This window comes from Erythrolamprus reginae, chromosome 1 (genome assembly GCF_031021105.1).
Source record: "Erythrolamprus reginae isolate rEryReg1 chromosome 1, rEryReg1.hap1, whole genome shotgun sequence".
NCBI classification, from domain to species: domain Eukaryota; kingdom Metazoa; phylum Chordata; class Lepidosauria; order Squamata; family Dipsadidae; genus Erythrolamprus; species Erythrolamprus reginae.
Genome location: NC_091950.1, coordinates 143,249,140 through 143,269,841, shown reverse-complemented (window position 1 = coordinate 143,269,841; position 20,702 = coordinate 143,249,140). Strand labels below are relative to the sequence as shown.

The 20,702-nt window shown below is 40.8% G+C and overlaps 1 protein-coding gene across 1 annotated transcript in view; it reads left to right on the top strand.

Moving 5' to 3' along the window:
- P2RX3 (purinergic receptor P2X 3) overlaps window positions 1-19,007 on the top strand; it is a 70,241-nt gene extending 51,234 nt beyond the window's left edge. Inside the window, exons 6-13 of the mRNA XM_070747549.1 lie at window positions 1,106-1,199; window positions 2,601-2,678; window positions 3,730-3,871; window positions 4,452-4,588; window positions 6,770-6,863; window positions 9,630-9,695; window positions 12,235-12,312; window positions 17,079-19,007. Coding sequence (XP_070603650.1) covers window positions 1,106-1,199; window positions 2,601-2,678; window positions 3,730-3,871; window positions 4,452-4,588; window positions 6,770-6,863; window positions 9,630-9,695; window positions 12,235-12,312; window positions 17,079-17,207 — 818 coding nt within the window. The 3' untranslated portion in view covers window positions 17,208-19,007. The remainder of the gene's footprint in view (window positions 1-1,105; window positions 1,200-2,600; window positions 2,679-3,729; window positions 3,872-4,451; window positions 4,589-6,769; window positions 6,864-9,629; window positions 9,696-12,234; window positions 12,313-17,078) is intronic.
- The last annotated feature ends 1,695 nt before the right edge of the window (window positions 19,008-20,702 follow it).

Here is a 20,702-nt window from a genome sequence, read left to right as displayed (position 1 = left end):
AAAGAACAAAAGGTAACGTACAGACACGGAATAAGCAATGATAGTTTGCAAAGGTACAAAACAAATACACCCTGTATTCATACTGTATATGAATGTAAATCAAATTAACCATATTGCTTTTTCTCTCTTTTTTTTACTATTACGGTCTTTAATTTACTTGGCTTCCTATTTTTTACAACTTTTCTCTGCTTTATATAATATTGATGAGTAGGTTGTATTGGTATATTGTATTAAGAGACTAAAGACAACAGAGCTGTAAAATGCTTGCATTGGTACAGAAAGAAATAGCATCAAGATCATGTCAATTTGATATTTTTTCAGCCGGCAAAAGAAAATAATGACCATTATATTCGGGGACTTTAAGAGGGTATGCGGCCTATTCTTTATGCTCTGATCCCTAGGGGCTGCAGACTATATTCTCTCTATGCATCTCGAAGACACCTGATCCTCAAAAAGCTACTATACAGAGTTCCCTTCAAGTCCAACTCTATTTCTGCTTCAAATTGTCCCCTCCATTTTCTCCCTCTCTGGCACAATTTATTTCCCAAAACCTGGGTGATGCTGTCATTATATTGGTGAGATTTTGTACCTCTTGAAAGATAAATCTGATAGAAATATAAATTAAATTGTGCACAAAAAATATGGCTTCTAGGTACCACTATTGATGAGTATATAGATATATGACAGCCATGATGGAGCAGTGGTTAGAATGCAGTATTGCAGACTAAATCTACTGACTGTCCACAGTTCAATCCTGACTGGTTCAAGATTGACTCAGCCTTCGATCTTTCCAAGATCAGTAAAATGAGACCCAGATTGTTGGGGGCAATATGCTGATTCTGTAAACTGCTTAGAGAGTGCCGTAAAGCACTGTTAAGTGGTATGTGAGCCTTAAATGCTTTTGCTATTGCTATGTTCTTGCCCTTTTGCTGGAGTGCATTTTTCAGAAAAAAAGCGAGGGGGACATAAAAATTATAAGTCTTCTACTGATGAGGCAGACAGAAGCAGAATTGCCCCCAGATAACCTGTCAAAACATATCCCAAGAGTTGGGGTAAATTGGGCTTCTAGTGATTGAAATGATGGGGCTGTTTTCTTTTTTTGCAGGAATATTAACAGGCCGATGTGTCAATTTCAATGCTACTTTTCGGACCTGTCAGATCCAGGGCTGGTGCCCAGCTGAAATGGACAATGTGGATGTGTAAGCACTTATCTATAACAGTCTATGTTTTCTAGGAAGGGAATATAGGCCATACTGTAGTTGGGAACATAGTCACAGAATGTAAAACTAGTTGACTGGAAATCTAGAATCCCTTCTGGGAAAGTTGACGTATATGAGTCCTCGGAGAGGGGCAGCATACAAATCTAATAAATTATTATTATTATTATTATTATTATTATTATTATTATTATTATTATCATTATTATCATTATCTTTTGTTTTTATTAGCTTTTTTTAATGGGGCTTGGGTGATAAAGGCCTAAGCACATGGAAAGCTATGGATCGGACATTAGCCTCACTATCACTAAGGGAATTTTCTTGGCATGTGATCTGGACAAATTGTTGAATGCAATAGCTAGTTGTAATCATTATATAGAGTTACCATGTGTCAATACTTTTTGGGCATAAAAAAGATGATTTTGCTTAAAATATATATACAAAATGTAACCCTTCCCTGGTACAGAGCTGAAGGGATTGGATACTGTAGCCTAGAGGATAATTCTCTGCCTTACAAGGCAAAAGTTGCAGGTTCAAGTCCCAGTGGGTATGGCTAGCTGATGAGGCCAAAATAAGGCCGAAATAGATCTATCCTAGTCTCCCTTAATTTTCAAAATTCAGCTTAAACATGTGACATATGATGATGGTGAATGTGATTTTGCCGAAACGTCGCATAGACATGCAAAACATTACACAGGGCAAAACCCGAACTCAGAACAATCTACATACATATACCCGTGAAAATTTACGAAAACAAATATATATATATATATATATATATATATATATATATATATATATATATATATATATATAAATTTTGAAGGGTCAAGTATCTGTGTTGAGTTTTATGTAGGCCATAACACAGACTATAGATCATCATTCAATGTACCATGTTCTCTTCTGAAGAAAACTAAGGGTGTGAAATTTAGAGCAGGAATCAAGTTCAATATTGCCAAAGGTCCTTCCTCTTATTCTGTTGATGGAGTTGCATGCCTGCCTACTGTCCCTCTTACTTGTCAGTAAGGACCATGGGCCTCCACAATGACATCTCTGTATTTTCCTCACAAATGATTGATGCTAAATTAGAAGAAGACAGGCTAATAGAAGTTCAAAAAGTGGGGAAGTTCAAAGATCTGAAACCACAGCCTTGGTAAAACGGGGGGGGGGGAGAGATTCCCTCCCCAAAAAGGAGTATTAACTCTTTGCTTTCAATCCACATATTTTATCAAAAAGAGAAATTAAGATTTCCCTGCTTATGGTTTCTCCAGTTTGATACAGATTTCAAGAGGATAGCAAACGATTCTTGAATTGTTTTTCTTCCTTTTTTTAAATTCACTCCTGATTTCAATTCGATGTCAATCAGTATTTTTCTCTCTGCAGACCTGTAATGCTAGAAGCTGAAAACTTCACTCTCTTCATTAAGAATAGTATTCGCTTTCCACTGTTCGATTTTGAAAAGTGAGTAAGATAACACCGACCCAGATTTACTGTTACACCTTGGAATTTACTTCTCAATACATATTAGGTGCCCTTGAAATGAGAATTATTTATCTAGTTCGAAGGTTTTGCCTGATCAATACCACCTGAGTTTCAGGAGGTCACTTGGAAAAGCAGCATGGATAGAAACTGACTCCCACCTGGACCATAAACTCAATAAATAGCATACACCAACATACCTAATCAGTTGTTGGATAATGGGCATGTGTGTATATGTTCATGCGTCTGTGTGTAAAGAGATGGAAGGCAGCCACAAATTCACTCTGATGTGGAATCCAAATTGTTTACACCAGTCATTCTTGACTTGGTTCTCCCCAAATGAGGTGACCTACTCTTCCAATACTTCTTACCAACATGTTACTTATAAGTGAACTAGTTTATGTATCCTGCTAGCAAATATCAAGCAGCTGCTGGTACTTTTTATTAGCTAAGTGTTCCCTCGATTTTCGCTGGTTCGAACTTCGCGAAAAGTCTATACCACGGTTTTTCAAAAATATTAATTAAAAAACACTTTGCATTTCCCCCCCCCTATACCACGGTTTTTCCTGCCCGATGACGTCATACGTCATCACCAAACTTTCATCCACTTTTAATAAATATTTTTTAAATAAACTTTAATAAAAAATCATGGTGAGTAATAATCTAAATGGTTGCTAAGGGAATGGGAAATTGTAATTTAGGGGTTTAAAGTGTTACGGGAAGGCTTGTGATACTGTTCATAGCCAAAAATAGTGTATTTACTTCCGCATCTCTACTTCGCAGAAATTCGACTTTTGCGGGTGGTCTCTGAACGCATCCCCCGTGAAAATGGAGGGAACACTGTAGCTCTTAACTTTTGCATGATCTCTAACTGAGGCTAGATAAGGAAGTAGTTTTGAAAAAATCCCATAACCTACAATATGTTGTGCCAAGTTCACAATTGTTATTCTCTACCCTATCCTCTCTGACCACAACCACCTCTCTGGAGATGGATGGTTTGCTCTTGGGATAGTTTTCTTTGCTTTCTTCACAGGGGAAACCTGTTACCCAACATCACAGCCGAAGATATCCAAAAATGCCACTTCCATCCTTTAAAGCAGCCCTTCTGTCCAATCCTGCGCCTTGGGGACATTGTAAAATTTGCAGGACAAAACTTTACATCGTTGGCAAGGACGGTGAGAATTCCAGTTGCACAGCCATCATATTGGAACATCAACCAACATTTAGGTTTTGTTTATTTGCCTGGAAATTTGTTTTCAAATCCCGTTAGCTACAAAGATTGCTCAGGGTTCATGAAAAGCCATTGTCAGGCTGGCTGAAATTCTAAAATGCCAGTCTCTAACGTCTATGGTAATTTAGTAGTATAAATGGAATTATCAATGTAATAAATAGTGAAAGAGGAGAGCCATTGACCAAAATGAGGCATTGCAATTAGACAAAACAGGATTTTATGTGAACCCTATAGATTTTTTTTAATACAGACGTGTATGTTGCATTAATTGATGTGGAATAATTGCTCCCTCATTCCTAGCCAGTTATTAATAAGAAGCATAACCCCACATCTTAGAGGTATGCAGAGGAAATGTACTTTTTAAAAAATTTGCCAGTGACCTGGATTGTTTGATCGAAGAGTCAGTGGATTAGAAAGTGGATTAATGAGTAAATTGTACCTTTCGAAGCAGCTCTGATTTCTTTCTTTGGCTTAATTGCTAGGATCTCCTGAGAGTCCTCCTAAAGCTGTGCTTTCCTATGCAGGGTGGGATAATAGGAATCAAGATTGGATGGGTGTGCGATCTGGATCATTCTTGGGAGCACTGCATTCCCAGTTATTCTTTCAGCCGGCTCGACAGCGTCTCCGAAAAGAGCAAAGTTTCTAGCGGATACAATTTCAGGCAAGTCCTGCAGAGAAACAATGGACAAAAATCCCCCTTTCCAGTATTGGCGAAGTAAGATTTCTCTCTGCCGATGAACTGGCTTTTTGATTTACAAGTATGCTATCCTCCAGATTCCATCTAGTGAGAAGCTTTTCTTCTGTCTAGACACCCCAGAGACGTTTCTGACAAGGAGGCAATTTTTCATCCCAGGCAAAGCATAAAATAAGCTGCCCAACACACAAGCTCTCACTCTTCTACCCAGAAGCAGAGAATGTAATGGGAGGGTGGGTTATTCAGGCCTAGGCCGTTTGTTTTTCGCATTCAATATTTGGACATTTCCAACGGGGGAAAGGAAAAACTTTGTAGGGGAATTTTTCCAGGCTGAAGGGCCGAAGGGTCTCTGATAAGCAGACTGTCCCTGGGCGTATGGACTAATGGACTGATTTAGTGTACTCTGGGCCTGAGAGCTTTTTATCAATTCCTTTCCAATATACTAGTGGTTTTCTTGCAGCACACTAAGATATCCAGTAGAAAAGGTTTTCACTTACCTTCCCTACCGGTTTGCAAATGTGAGTGTGCCACCTCCACACATAGGCACGGCCTCCCGCGTGTTCTGCCGGTGTGTTTCAACCACCCATAATTACAGGGTAATTAGTCCAGGAAGACACACCCCACACAATAAAAGGAAAACCCAAAAGTTTTTATAAATAGAAAAACATCCATGAGGCTAAAACACCAAGCTGCACTTTTATCTGTAGCACTAATTACAGCAGCCCCACCCAACCACAGGTGGCCTCATTTTCTCTTGTAATAATCCTTCAGTTGTTGTCTCTTATTCATCACTCTACGCATGCGTGGATGTGTCATTAATTCTTGTTCAGAATCCAGGGATAATACAGATGATTGATCTCCTCCTGGGCTGTCTGCCAAACTCCCCTCTTCCCTGTCACTCACGCTTCCTTGGTCAGAGGAGACTTCGTCGGCAGATTCCATCGGGAGCAAAACAGGCCTGCGGCATGTGGATGTTTCCCCCACATCCACCTGCACATTCCTTGGGGCAGAAGTTGGGCCAGAGCTAACCACAATACCGCGTATGTGCTTTACTCATGCGTGAGCCTTCAATGCATGCACCCAGCTTCAAAAACATGCACAAATAGGATAGCATAGAGCCAGGACTCCCGCGATTTCAGCTACCAGTTTGGGTGAACTGGTCCGAACGGGCTGAATACCACCTATGGCAGTGATGGTGAATTTATGGCACAGGTGGCACACAGAGCTCTATCTGCTGGCACACGAACCATTGCCCTAGCTCAGCTCCAATCTGCATGTGTGTGCTGGCCAGCTGATTTTTGGCTCACAGAGAGGCTCTGGGAGGCATTTTTGGCTTCCTGAATGCCTCTGGGGTGGATGGGGGAGGGGGGGTTACCCTCCCCCAGCTCCAGTTATGCCTCCAGGGAGGGTGAAACACAAGCATCCCGGGCCCACCAGAAGTTGGGAAACAGGCCATTTCTGGCCTTCAGAGAGCCTCTGGGTGGCGGGAGAAGCTGTTTTTGCCCTCCCCAGGCATTGAATTATAGGTGTGGGCATTTACGCATGCGTGATAGCGCACACCCACATTCTTTCAGCACCTGAGGAAAAAAAGGTTCACCATCACTGACCTATGGTATACAGTCAACCCAATTGTCACAGATCTAAGGGGACAGAAAGCTCTATCTTTCCTCCCCATCTGTTATGCCAAAAATAGATATGTGTCCCTTCCCAAACCATAGTCTCTTGTAAAACTTCTTCATTGCCATTCTGTTGTACGGCAAATGTTGCATATGTTTGTTCTCAGAGTACCCAGGCCAGTGATGATGAACCTAGGGCAGGCGTGCCACAGATAGCACGTGGAGCGCTATCTGCTGGCACTTGAGCTGTTGCCCTAGCTGAGTTACAGTGCACATGTGCATGCCAGCCAGCTGACTTTTGGCTCATACGAAGGCTCTAGGAGGGCATTTTTGGCCTCCAGAAGACTTCCAGGGAGGGCAGGGGAGGGCACTTTTGCCTTCCCCAGGCTCCAAGAAAGCCTCTGGAACCTGGGGAGGGGGAAAAAACAGGCCTACTGAGCCCACCGAAAGTCATGAAATGGGGCAGTGGGAAGTATGTATATTTCTGTTTGTACAGATATAGGTGCACATACCCCCTTTTCCTTATCCACAGATATGCTAAATATTACAAGCAAGAGAACGGCACCGAGTTCCGCACGCTGATGAAGGCATATGGCATTCGCTTTGATGTTCTAGTATATGGAAATGTAAGTGAGGCAGGGAAAACCTGCCCATCTTGAAGCGCAGTGCTGTTGAAATCTAATGGGGGAGGAATTCAAACATAAAAGAGAGGTTTAGGAAATATCTGGAGGAGGAGGAAGTCCTGTTTTTTTTGGCTTTTGGAAAGGTGCTTGATTCCAGGTGTCCTAGATCATGGGTCTCCAATCTTGGCAATTTAAAGCCTGGGGGACTTCAACTACCAGCTTGCCGGCTGGGGAATTTTGGGAGCTGAAGTCCTCGAGGTGTAAAGTTGCTAGGATTGGAGACCCCTGCCGTAGACTGCAAAGAATTAGAACCATGTATGTAAAATGTGGAGCCACCCTCGCTGGGCCTGCCTCCTTCATCATCCATGACACATTACTTGGTTCTGATCACCTTCTCTGCCGCAGTGAAGGGCTGCAAATTTTTTTACTACCACACTGTGGGCGTGGTGTATGTACAGTATTTATTAAATAATTTGTTTAATTTAATTTATTTAACTTTTAAGCAGCACCTTTAGTACAATCATGATGGGGATGTCTGGGAATCTCCATATCAAAGGTTTCCCACAAAGCACTATTTACACTTTTAAGTCATGGAATATGGCAGAGCTTATTTTCACAGGTGCCATTTCCATTGTTAGACCTTATTAAGTAAAATCATCCTCCCTACTTCTAACAGGTAGAGTGAGCATCTCTTTCTGCAAGAGCCATTTGCTTCATCAAACCAAGGGATGCAAGGCGAAATATCTCAATGAGATAAATCTATTTAATATCCATAAGTTTCATCATTAAGAATTTTGCCTGGGCAATCCAGCTTCTAGATTGACATTCTCCACTGCAGAAGGCACCTTCAAGTGGGCATGCAGGGCCAGGAATCACATCTACTAATCTCCCCTTATCATGGATGATCAGAGGAAGACTTGGAGGATTTGATCTGCACAAAAAGGTTTACAGTTTACCTCTAGACCTAACGTCCTATCGAAGTTAACCGGCCACAACTTCTAATTTCCAGTCCCATGGATTTCATAAGAAATAAGTGCAGCTGAATGACTGTGAATCCAAACGTACTTTCTGAAAATAGTCACCTATGTTGCCATAACTCTGTTCCAGGAAAGAATCATGATTTCATCCCTGCAGAAAGAGCTCCATTGCAATCATGGTAAACAGTTTAATGACAAAAAAATCGACCATCAAGGCTAATACCCAAAATCATTGCCTTGATTAAAAAAAATGACCTGGAGATTTCTGAAGCAAAGAAAAAAGAAAAAAAAACCCTGTGCTTGTGTTGGGTTCCCCCCCCCCCCCCAGAGTCAGACACTGGACTTGTTTGTATTTTGAAATATAACAGCATCTTACGAGCACCAGGACCATGTCACCTGCGTGTGAGAGTTATAGAATAGAATAGAATTCTTTATTGTCCAATTATGATTGGACACACAAGGAATTTGTCTTTAGTGCATATGCTCTCTGTGTACATAAAAGAAAAGATGCAATTGTCAAGAATCATGAGATGCTTACTGGAAGATGATAATCATAATTATCATCTTGCAGTGGGACTCACTGACAATCTTTGTAAGAAGTTAGGCTTTCCAATCTGATTAACTTTAGGTTCAGAAGAAAGTAAACTTTCCCTCGCGCCACAAAACAATTCTGCTATTTACAAAGGGTAGATTATTGAGAGATAATAGGAAATGAATGCCCACACAGTAAAAATGGCAATCCAGAATACAGGTCATCCTCAGCTTATGATCTCCAATGAGGCCAGAATTTCCATTGCTAAGCAAGGTGATTTGTTATGACCTTTCCTGTCATGATGATTAAGCAAATCCATCTTAGCCCATTGACTTTGCTGGGAAGATTGTAATGGCAGCCCTATGATGTTGGCATGGTAAATATAAGCTGGTTGCCAAGTACCCAAATTTTCATCCTGTAAATGTGGGGATGCTATGACGGTCGTATTTGTAAGGGTCAGTCATAAATCACTTCTTCCAGTCCTTTTGTAACATTGTTAAACGAATGGTTATAAGTCGAGGACTATCTATAATTTTAAGATCAGTTTGTGGCTGATTCATGAGAGGATATATATATATATATATAAGGAAGCAATACATGTAGTCCTCAATTTACAACCGCAATTGAACCCCAAATCTCCATTGTTAAACAAGGCAGTGGTGAAATGAGTTTCTCCCCATTTTACAACCCATTGTTAAGTGCCTCATGCGACTATGAGCAAATCTGCCTTCCCTCCCTTGACTTTGCTGGTTGGAAACTGGCTGGGAAGGTTACAAATGGTGATCCCTGGGACAGTGCCACTCTCATAAATACATGTCCGTTGCTAAGCACCCAGATTTTGATCATGTGACCATGAGGATGATGCAATGGCCATTAATGGTGAAAACTGGGCTAAGTCACTTTTCTCAGTGCTTTTATAACTTTAAACAGTCATTAAACAAATGATTGTAAGCCAAGGACTACCTGTATTCTATGAATGGACAGAAAAGCCACCTCACAAAAGAGGAAATATTCAGCCACAACTGCTTATCAATGCCTTTATCCCCTCCACTCCCATCCCCCATTCATTTAAGGCAGTGTTTCCCAACCCATGAAACTTGAAGATATTTGGACTTCAACTCCCAGAATTCCCCAGCCAGCGAATGCTGGGTGGGGAATTCTGGGAGTTGAAGTCCAGATATCTTCAAGTTGCCAAGGTTGGGAAACACTGACTTAAGGGAACCTGTTTCTATTTGCTTACTCTGCCTTATCTTCCCTCAGGCTGGAAAATTTAATATCATACCAACACTAATCAACTGTGTGGCTGCTTTCACGTCTGTTGGGGTGGTAAGTGTTTTGGTCTAACTCAGCTTTTTCTCCAGGTTCCATTAGCTTCCCCTGCCCCGCTGTTGTTTATTCTGTAAGTTTGGATCAGAAAAAACCCACTGTTAAACTGAGTCTGATTTTCAAAGTTTAAAGCATGTACAGTAGTCCCTCGCTATACCGCGCTTCACCTACTGCGGCTTCACTTCATCGCGGGTTTTCAAGAAATATTAATGAGAAAAATCATTCACGGATCTTTGCTGGTTCGCGGGTTTCTGAGGAAGTTGATCGGCAGATTTAAACAGCCCGCCGAACTCGATCGGCAGGTTTTTGAAAAAAAATTTATATAAAATTGTAAATACTGTAAATACTGTATCTAAAATAAATACTGTGTGGGAAGGGTTTATAAACACTTAAAACAATGAAAACTTACCAAACAATTGCAATATAAATACTTAAATAAGTACTATCAGTCAATAAATTCCCCATCGCGGATTTCACCTATCGGGGCCAGGTCTGGAATGTAACACCAGCGATAGGTGAGGTCTTACTGTATCTCCAAAATAGTTTCCTTAAAGCTTGAGAAAACACAACTTTTTTTTGCATGTTTAGTACATTTGATACTTGGCATGACTTTACGTATAAAGAATGTGCTAAATGCAACAGAGTCATTTGAAAGGAAAGGTAGACATGGAACTTTTCTACAGAAAAATTCAGTCAGTGTAAGCCTTGTCTTCACAGTCTTCCATCCTTCTAGTGTTGGTAAAATGAGGACTCCAGATTGTTGGAGGCAGTATGCTGATTCTGTAAACTGCTTAAAGAGGGTTGTAAAGCACTGTTAAGTGGTAATAAGTTTAAATGCTGTTGCTATTTCAGAATTCTTAACTCATTAGAGCTGAAAATAATCAGAACTAACTTTTTGGTTACAGGTTGTTCTACCTCAGTGCCAAGCCCCCAAATAATTACACATACACAAGCCATTGAAACATGAATTGTTGTTGTAATTAAAACAAAGTCTCCTAATAATTTGTTAGGGAAGTAAAAAGCAAAAGAAAAGATAGAAGTTATTCTTTTCACAATCCTAGCTGTTAATACCCTATCTTAATAGCTGGCCAATGTCCAAAAGATAATTGGCAAGTCTTACTGGGCTTGGCACAAGTCCCAAAACTGGCAAATGCAAGAAACAAGATTCTTGCTGGAATGCAGACACAAAAGTCAAGATTTAGAAGCGACGTCCAAACTAGCAAATGCAAGAAATAAAATCCAAACTGGAATGCAAACTGTATCCACAGAAGTCAAGGTTCAGAAACTACGTAGTTCCCTGAAAGTAAGCTCATCGTGGTTAGGACTTAAGTAGTCTAAGGGCATGGCCAATTAGCTGACAGCTCTACTCTCGAGGAGACTTCCTTCTGTGTAGCCACTCTTGCCTGCTAGCAGTCCTGCGTGGCCTAGCATCGAGAAGAAGAGGCTCCTCCTCTTCTTCTGCTTTACTCATGTGCCCCTCCTCGCTATTGGACTCAGGTGCCAGGTGCACGGGCCAATGATACTGTGCCACACCCACCTCTTGGTCCTCAGGATCCATGACCAGCTGCATGGGATGTGGGCGGGCTACAACACAGGTAGTCCTCAACTTAAAATAGTTTAGTGACTGATCAAAGTTACAACAGCGCTGAAGAAAGTGACTTCAGAAAGTGAGCAACATAAATTTTGGGCTCACTTGTGCTCATACATGTATCTGCATCCACTGATACCTCAAAGTTAAATATGTGACATAATGTATTAGATGTTAAGAAATACTGTACCAGTGAGATAGGCAGCATCGAAGTTTAATAAATAAACAGATAGATAAAAATTAACTGCAAATAATTTTGTGACCAACTTTTAAAAATAGTGTATTGCAGGTTTGATTTTTCTGGCAAGTTTCTGTTCTTCTTAAGATCTAAAAATGAAATGTAAAAAGTATAAAATATAAAATTTAAACGGTTAAATAAGGTCCAGGGGGGAAGTGTTTTTAATAGGGAAGTGAACACAAGAACAAGGGAACACAATCTGAAGTTAGTTGGGGGAAAGATCAAAAGCAACATGAGAAAATATTATTTTACTGAAAGAGTAGTAGATCCTTGGAACAAACTTCCAGCAGACGTGGTAGATAAATCCACAGTAACTGAATTTAAACATGCCTGGGATAAACATATATCCATCCTAAGGTAGAATACAGAAAATAGTATAAGGGCAGACTAGATGGATCATGAGGTCTTTTTCTGCCGTCAGACTTCTATGTTTCTATGTTTCTATGTTTCTATATATTACGGTAGATACTTTTTAAAAAGATACATCTTTTATCCTGATTGTGCCATAAATTTTGGGTAGGGCATTAAAGAACACACTTGGGCAGAACCCTCAACATAATTGGATTTCTTCCTAGGCTGAAAGTATTCTGGCTTTTAGGAAATGTAACATTTCCCAGTGTGTTAAATTGTATAATATCAGCCTGTATGTCAGAACTGTACCTTCCACTATAGCAGTTAGGCTAACCATATCACCTGTTTCCTTCTAACCCCAGGGGACAGTCCTATGCGACATCATTCTCCTCAATTTCCTGAAAGGTGCCGATCAGTATAAGGCCAAGAAATTTGAAGAGGTAAATCTATGCAAAATATACCATTAGGCTTGCTGCGGGGGTCTTTCAGCAAGCAAGAGGCAGCAGCAGTCATAACAGAGCCATTTCAGACTTGGGCGGGTGGACTTTAAATGTGCGCTTGGGGCTATTAATATAATTTATTCTGCTATTATAGAAGAAAACAAGTTGGCATATCTCAGACACTTGGAACTATAATCCTCTTGATGAATAGCCATTATCCAAGCTCCCACTTGGATTTTTGGCAGTCTCATAAAAAAAGTTTCAAGGATATCCAATAAAGGAGCCCAGCCAAGCAACCGAAGACCAAATATGCTGCCTTCATTTATTTAACAAAAAGTTTTTCTACTCCCGCCTTCCCTTACGCAAGGCAGTCTCTTCTCTAGAATTATTTTCCATGAAGGGAGGGAAAAAAAACACAATTTCCTTTTCCAATTAATTAATTAATTCCTCATCATTTCCTACTTTGGCTATTTCCCCCCTCTCTTCCTGCCAGATTCAGTTGTGATTAGGCATTTATATATTGTATGCATGTCTGCTTCTTATCATAATGGCTCTCAAAGCATAAGAATGAGAATAGCAGTGAAAATGCTGTTAGAAATAACAATTAAAACAGTTGAATGATGTGCCAGGAATACTGTAAATGTGGACAGGGTGAAAACTACTAGACACTCTTTCATTTAACAGACATTGAGCTCCAATTAAAATTAAATTGCAAAGGATCATTATACTTATAGTTGTTCCCCCTGTGCAAAATGATCTCTTCTTTAGTCACGGCACAAATTTCGGCTTGGCAGCCCCTTCTGAGGGATCAGAGTTGGAGTTTTGCACCAGCTTCTAAGAGTCTCTCGTTCGCATTCCACGGTGTTCAACAAAGCAACCTAATTTAAGTGGAACACCTGCAGTTCTATCCTTAATTCCAGTTTCTATAATAATGAAGAAAAACAGATCTGGATGCTGTAAACAAAGTCTGCTGCTATTAGTAGTCAAATGTAGAAAACCAAGAGGTGAAGAGCTACTTTATGCTTGGAAGCCTAGTACCGTATGTCATTTTTCTCCATACCCTGTTTCCCTGAAAATAAGACAGCGTCTTATATTAATGTTTGCTCCCAAAGATGTGCTACGTCTTATTTTCAGGGGATGTCTTCAATAAAGAAAAATGCAGCTTAGATGGAACAGTGTCGCCGATGTGTGTTTTATATCATATGCATCTTTCTGATCCGTTCCAAGAATTGACATATCAATTCTTGATCCGAAAGATGCAGCAGACCCCCTACCGTATTTACAACTAGGTAGGGTGCAATCCTGCTGCAGCAAAAATGCATGCAAACACGTAGCCGCATGTTGGATGTGTGTTGGATGTGTTTTAAATCGATTGATGCAGCGTTTTGGGATGCCACTGATGGACAGCAGTGTTATATATGTTCTGTTCAGGAGTGCTGCGGAACGAAACGTCTCCTACGTCTTACTTTCGGGAGATGCCTTATATTAGGCAATTCTACGAAACCTCTCCTACGTCTTACTTTCGGGAGATGCCTTATATTAGGCAATTCTACGAAACCTCTCCTACGTCTTACTTTCGGGAGATGCCTTATATTAGGCAATTCTACGAAACCTCTCCTACGTCTTACTTTCGGGAGATGCCTTATATTAGGCAATTCTACGAAACCTCTCCTACGTCTTACCTGTTGGGGGTGAATTATTTTCAGGGAAACAGTGTAGCAACGGTCGCCAACTGTTGGTCTATGTATCTAGGTCCCTCGGAGGCTGTTGGCATGCGTGCGCACCCATCGTTCACGCAAGTGCCCATTGGCGCTAGATTTAGCTTCTGCACATGCACAGCAAGCCAAATCTCACACAAAGATGTGCACGAGAGCAAGATTTGGGCTATTCTCACCAATACTTTTGCTTCTGTGCATGCATGGAAGCAAAAAATTTGGTGAAAATAGCCAAAATCTCACTCTCGCATGTGTTCTTGTGTGAGATTTGGCTTTGTACACATACGCAGAAGCCAAATCTCATGCATGGGGGGTTGCAGCTGTGCACACATCCAGGATTTTCCTACCATAGCCGCACACCTGCTGCTGCCCGCCACTGTGTGTATCACCAGTGGTTCGTGAGAACATTTTTGAGGTCCACAGAAAAACTATTTGAATTTTTTGGTATTGCACTAAATCAGGGGCCCTCAACCTACAGCCCCTGGGCCGGATACATGCAATGAACACTTGTGTTGCCTCTTTGGGGTCTTTTTGTGTGGGTTGGAGGGGGATAGAAATTCCAATTGGGGGTCTGCTTCAGCCTCCGGGTGCGGGGCTTTGGGCGAAGGCTGGGCGGAAGCGCCAGAGGGCCTTGTTCTAATGGGCCTGCATCATGGCCTGGAACTGGTGGACCATCTCAGCTTGCTGAGCCTCCAGGTGCCAATACCTGGTCTTGCTCTCCCTCAGGTCTTCCATCTGCATGGAAAGCCTATGCTCATAGTCCTCAGTGAGGTGCTTCTGCTGAGCCTCCTCAATCAGATCTAATTTGAACTGAGGCAGCTGTCTTGCCATGGTGGCTGCTTAGCTCCAACAACTGCTTCCTGTTGGGGCCCTAAAGACCCCAGGCGGGCAGACAAGCTGTGATTGGGAGGGGAGGAGTGAGCAGACACCAACAAGTTGCACCTTGATGTGAGTAACATCAAATTGGCCACGCCCACCCAGTCACATGACCACCTAACCACGCCCACCCAGCCAGTCATTAGGCAGATCATATTAGTGGTCCGCAGGATTTAAAATCATGAATTTAATGGTCCCCGAGGTCCAAAAGTTTAGGGACGCCTGATCTACAGTAGGGATCCTCTGTGTTTGTGATTTAGTGGGATCCTGTTCTGGGCAGGGATGCTGCAAGGCTTGGACCATTCATGTATTATTCCTCCTGGGGGATAGAGGCCCTTAGAAAGGACCAAGTTTAACAGGATGCTACTGCTAGCTTCTCCCTGTTGTCTGTGTTTGACTTTGTCCTTGCCTAACTTTACAAAAATATTGCTGAAGACTGGTAGTTTTCCATAACAGTTCCTAAGCTTTGAAATTAAACATTTAATAAAATAATTTTTAAAAAGTCACATGAGGGAGGAAATGGGTAGGGGCCAGGGGAATTTTCAGATTCATGCAAGCAAAAAATGCCTTCAAAATATATCTTATCAGAAAACTTCCCATCAGATACCCTTTCAGAAATATTTACCGAATCTTTATGCTGAATTATTCAATAGCTAAATTCTTATGGAATTAGAAATCAGAGAAAAACAGATTCAAGGGGAAAATTACAGTTTTATACTCATTTATCAGAGAGTAAGTGCTACTTAAGTAAGCAAATCTCACATCTGATTAGACATGCAGGATTACACTGAATATATTAACAGAACATGTTATTTTTTTAGAGGAATCATGTAGAGGGAATCTTTCTTTTATTGACTGGTTCAGTATAATAAAATTACTTTAAAAACAGAAAAAAATATCTTTAAATTAGATTTAGTTAGGATAAGATAAAATGGATACATAAAGCATTCCACATTATTATTATACTTCCTCCAAAGAATTCTAGACGACTCAAGAAGACAGCTTAGTTTATCATAATCTATTTAAAGCAATGCTTCCCCTTCCCAAAGAATTTCCCAAACTGCTAAATCATTGAATTTGTTGAGAATTATGTTAAATTATTCTGGCATAAGATGAAGCAAAGAATCTGCCTAAGAACTTAAATAAAAAATGAATTAAAGAGTTAAAAGAAAGCCTCCCTTTTCTTACTACAAGATTTGTGTGACCTTGGCTTCTTAAATCAATTTTCCACTTTATTACATTTCAAATAAAATATATGAAATACAAGATAAAATGGGAAAGATTTCCATAGTGGTTAGAGTAGTCCTCCATAACGTGGTACTTCCTTGATCTATCCATCTTTCAAAATTCTCTACAACATAGAGTTGAAAAAAAAATCTTAAGTAGGGACTGCCTTCTGCCGCACAAATCCCAGTGACCAGTTAGGTCCCACAGAGTTGGCCTTCTCCGAGTCCCGTCTACGAAACAATGTCGTCTGGCGAGACCCAGGGGAAGAGCCTTCTCTGTGGTGGCCCTGACCCTCTGGAACCAGCTCCCCCCAGAGATTAGGATTGCCCCCACCCTCCTTGCCTTTCGCAAACTTCTTAAAACCCACCTCTGTTGTCAGGCATAGGGGAACTGAGACATCTCCCCCTGGCCTATATAATTTATGAATGGTATGTTTGTGTGTATGTCTTGTTTTTTAAAATAAGGGGTTTTTAGAGACTTTTTAATATTAGATTTGTGATACATTGTTTTTTGTTATTGTTGTGAGCAGCCCAGAGTCTGCGGAGAGGGGCGGCATACGAATCTAATAGATAGATAGATAGATAGATAGATAGATAGATAGATAGATAGATAGATAGATGATAGATAGATAGATAGATAGATAGATAGATAGATAGATAGATAAATAATAGGAATTCCTACAAGTTTAAATCCCTGTTTTGCCCTATGGGGACAAGTATCCCTGATCCAAAACCAACTCAAAAGGTACTTGGGAAAGCAGGGATCGGGGAAAGAATTGTGGGAAAAGCACATGTACTATCCTGAGCATTTTGGAGAAAGGATGAGCTATTAAGGTCAGATAAGTCCAAATGTCAGGAATTTATGTAGTGTCTAGTTCAGGTAAATTAAGGAGAGTACAAATGCTCATACTGGATCAGCATTAACAGGTCTCAATGTCCTTCTTACTAGGTATCAGATACGGTTCTGCGTCCCAACAAACTTCCTAGCAACTCTATGTATCGAAGTGACCAGACTTTGGGAGGACGTTGTGAGGAGAAGCAATCGACTGATTCAGGGGCCTACTCAATTGGGCTCTAATAAACAGGGACTTTGAAGCAGACACAAACAAATGCTGGTAACCTGCATGGACGTTGCCTTGCGATTTAGCCTTCACTTTGAATCTTCTTTTCAAAACCTGTGGTTCAGGATATGGCTTACATTTTTTTAGCCTTTTATCAAGTGCTTGTTATTCTTCCCACTTTGTCTTCTTCCTCATCTTAACCAAACACCTGTCATGTCTTATAAAGCCATGGCTTCTTCAGACTTCTGGAAAGCAGTGAGAAATACCAAAACCTGTTACTAACCCGTTTACTAAAACGAGAATAGTCTAAAATCTGAACAAAATATTAATGTATTATTAATTGAAGAAGTCATAAATCCTGGAAAGTTCTAGGCAGCAGCCTAGAACTTGTATGTAGTGTGTGTAACTTGTATGTAGTGTGTGTAACTTACACTCCTAAGAAGAATCCATGAGGCAACTGGGATGAAATACTGCCATTTGTAATCATAGACAGACAGACACACAAATACACATATACACACACACTAGGGGGGGAAATGGACATTTTCAATTATACCAGATGACGCACTGCCCTGCAGAGGAGGAAAACAAGCCATATGAGAAAAAAGAGCTTTGAATTTTCCATTGCGTGGCAAACTGGCAGGCTCTAGGGGAAAATGGCTAATATTTCTTGTAAATATTCAGACATTTGCCTTTGTTCCCAGGCTCTGTTGTTACAAACTCCCTAATTCCATACAGGCTTCTGTTTGATTTACAAAGATAAAAAGCAGAAGAAAGCAAAGTCCTGCATCTAAGTCTGAGATATCCAAAAGGAATACAGAAAGCTGTTTTCCAACATTGCATACTGACTAGGAGACATGGGTCTTTCCGTGGGAAAAAAACACCTACCACTGAATTTGAACCTCAGTTGCTTGAAAACATGGAGAATACTGGTTCTTCTTAAGAATACTGTACTAGCATAGATTCTTGCAATCCTATTTCTGGTCCAGCTTTTCTAGCTTTCTTCTTAAGGGTTTCTTTTGTTCTTTGATCTCTCATATGATCTCAGACCGCTCACTGTTTAGAACAAGTATGGATTCTCCCACTGACCATGTCCACTGTGGATTTGGAAGTGTCCTTTCAACAGACTGATTCTAACATTATGCTATGGCAGCTACACATGACACCAAATGTTCATTTTCGGAGAAGCAGAAACACAGAGCAGTAGCAGTAGAATTCACACAGTGGATTCAATTATTTCCAGAACTGGATTGAGAATGATTCAGATAGCTTCAGAAGATGTTTTAAGCTAAAGCAGAAGTTCTCTAAAAAAAAAAAGACAGGATTCTCACAAAGCTTTATTAGTAATTTGAAATTCAAAAAGTTATATTCGTGCGTCATCTGTGAAAATCAACTCAAATTCCAGAATGTGGATGGGAGGGAAGGAAAAAAGGATGTAACTTTTACAGCTGATGGAAAGTGCTTCTAATCAAAGTAAAGTATTTTAGGGTTTTGCAGTTATAATACTTTATGGGAGAAATGTCAAAATAATGTATCTTGAGGGTACTCACTAGCCTCTTTCAAAAATAGGAAAAAAAGGAAATGAAAGCTTTTTAGTTTGGATTTTGCGGAATTTGGCTAGAAAACACTGGATGTTATTGCCTATTTCTACTCCTGCTTGTATCACATGTATCATTTACTTGCCTTTTATTACATCCCCCCCTTTCTGTTGCTTCAAAGCATCATTTGTTCATTCCTTTATGAATCAATGGGTTATGTATAGAACTGATCCACATGATTGGTTTGCCCCAGCATTTAATAATAATCCCATTATTCTCCTTGGGTCTTGTGTTGTCTTGTTTTTTATTTATTAAGTTTATTTGCTGCCCACCTCACAGTTCAGGTGACTCTGAGCATCCCAACCAATTAGGAAAATAACCTCCAGCCATCTTTTTTTGCTATGCATCAAATGTAACTTAAAAAAATGGGTAGTTCAAGTCAGGCTCTCTGGTTCACCTGCTCTTTTTATTTCATGGTATGAAAGACTTGCACTCGAATTGGCTCCTGTGAATTGTGGCAAGAATCCTTTCCATCCCCACCCAGGTCATCAGTTGCTGTCCTACAAGCCATTTTGTCCTGGCTTTAGAAGAGTCTGCTGAACCTCGTTTTTATCTATATATTTCAAATTGATTGGCACAAAGATGAGCTATTTATGAAAATTAGGTTAAACTGTTTTTTTAACAGAGTTCAGATGAAAGTTCTACCCATGAAAACCACATGTGCACAAAAGCCCATTATAGAAATCTTTCAGTTTAGCTGGGAATAGTAATGAATCAACCAGTTGTTGGCCATAGTAGGCATGGTCTAGAGCAGTGATTTTCAACCTTTTTTGAGCCGTGGCACATTTTTTATATTTACAAAACCATGGGGCACATTGGGGGGGGGGGCTAAAAAAGGTTTGGACAAAAAAATTCTCTCCCTCCCTTTCGCTCTATTTCTCCCCCTTTCTCTCCCTCTTTTTTTCTCTCTCCATCCCTCTTTCTCTCTTCCTTCTTTCCTCTTTTTTGCTCTCTTTCTCTCTCCCTACTTACCTCTGTCTTTCTCTCCCACCTTCCCTCCCTTTCTTTCTCTCTCTTGCTTTCTCTCTCTCTCTTGCTCTCTCTCTTGCTTTCTTTCTCTCGTTCTCTTTCTCTCTTGCTTTCTCTCTCTCTCTCTCTCTCTTGCTTGCTTTCTCTCTTGTTTTCTTTCTCTCTCTTTCTCTCTTTCTCTTTCTTTCTCTTGCTTTCTTTCTCTCTCTGAGCTTCGCGGCACACCTGACCATGTCTCGCGGCACACTAGTGTGCCACGGCACACTGGTTGAAAAACACTGGTCTAGAGAAGTCACTAAATTATTGCTATGGCCAAACAAATGCAGTAATTTGTTTGACAATCTGGAAAAGGAGTGCTTAGTTGGGATATTATTCAGAGGTTTTGCAGAGTCTGTTATTAACTTCTAAAAGAACATGAACTTTTCTATATTGGTGGTGTACAACATCTAGGCCCGTGATGGTGATCCTTTTTTCCTCGGGTGCCAAAAGAGTGTGCGCCTGTACTATTGTGCATGTGTGAGTGCCCACACCCATAATTCAATGCCTGGGGACGGTGAAAACAGCATCCTCCCTCACCAGAGGCCCTCTGGAGGCCGGAAACAGCATGTTTTCCAATTTCTGGTAGGCCCAGTAGGCTCGTGATTCACCCTCCCCAGGCTCCAAAGGCTTCCCTGGACCCAGGGGAGGGTAAAAACTCCCTCCCCCATCGTCCCCCCCCCCGCAGAGGCTCTCTGGAAGCCAAAAACGCCCTTATGTTTACTCTGTGCAAGCCAAAATTCAGATGGCCAGCACACACATGCATGTTGCAGCTAGGGCAATGGCTTTTGTGCCCACAGATATGACTCCATGTGCCATCTGTGACCCCCATGCCATAGGTGTGGCATAACTGATCTAGGCTGTATTAGAATACGTTAATCTGCTTTCAGTTTGTATAAGTATTATAAA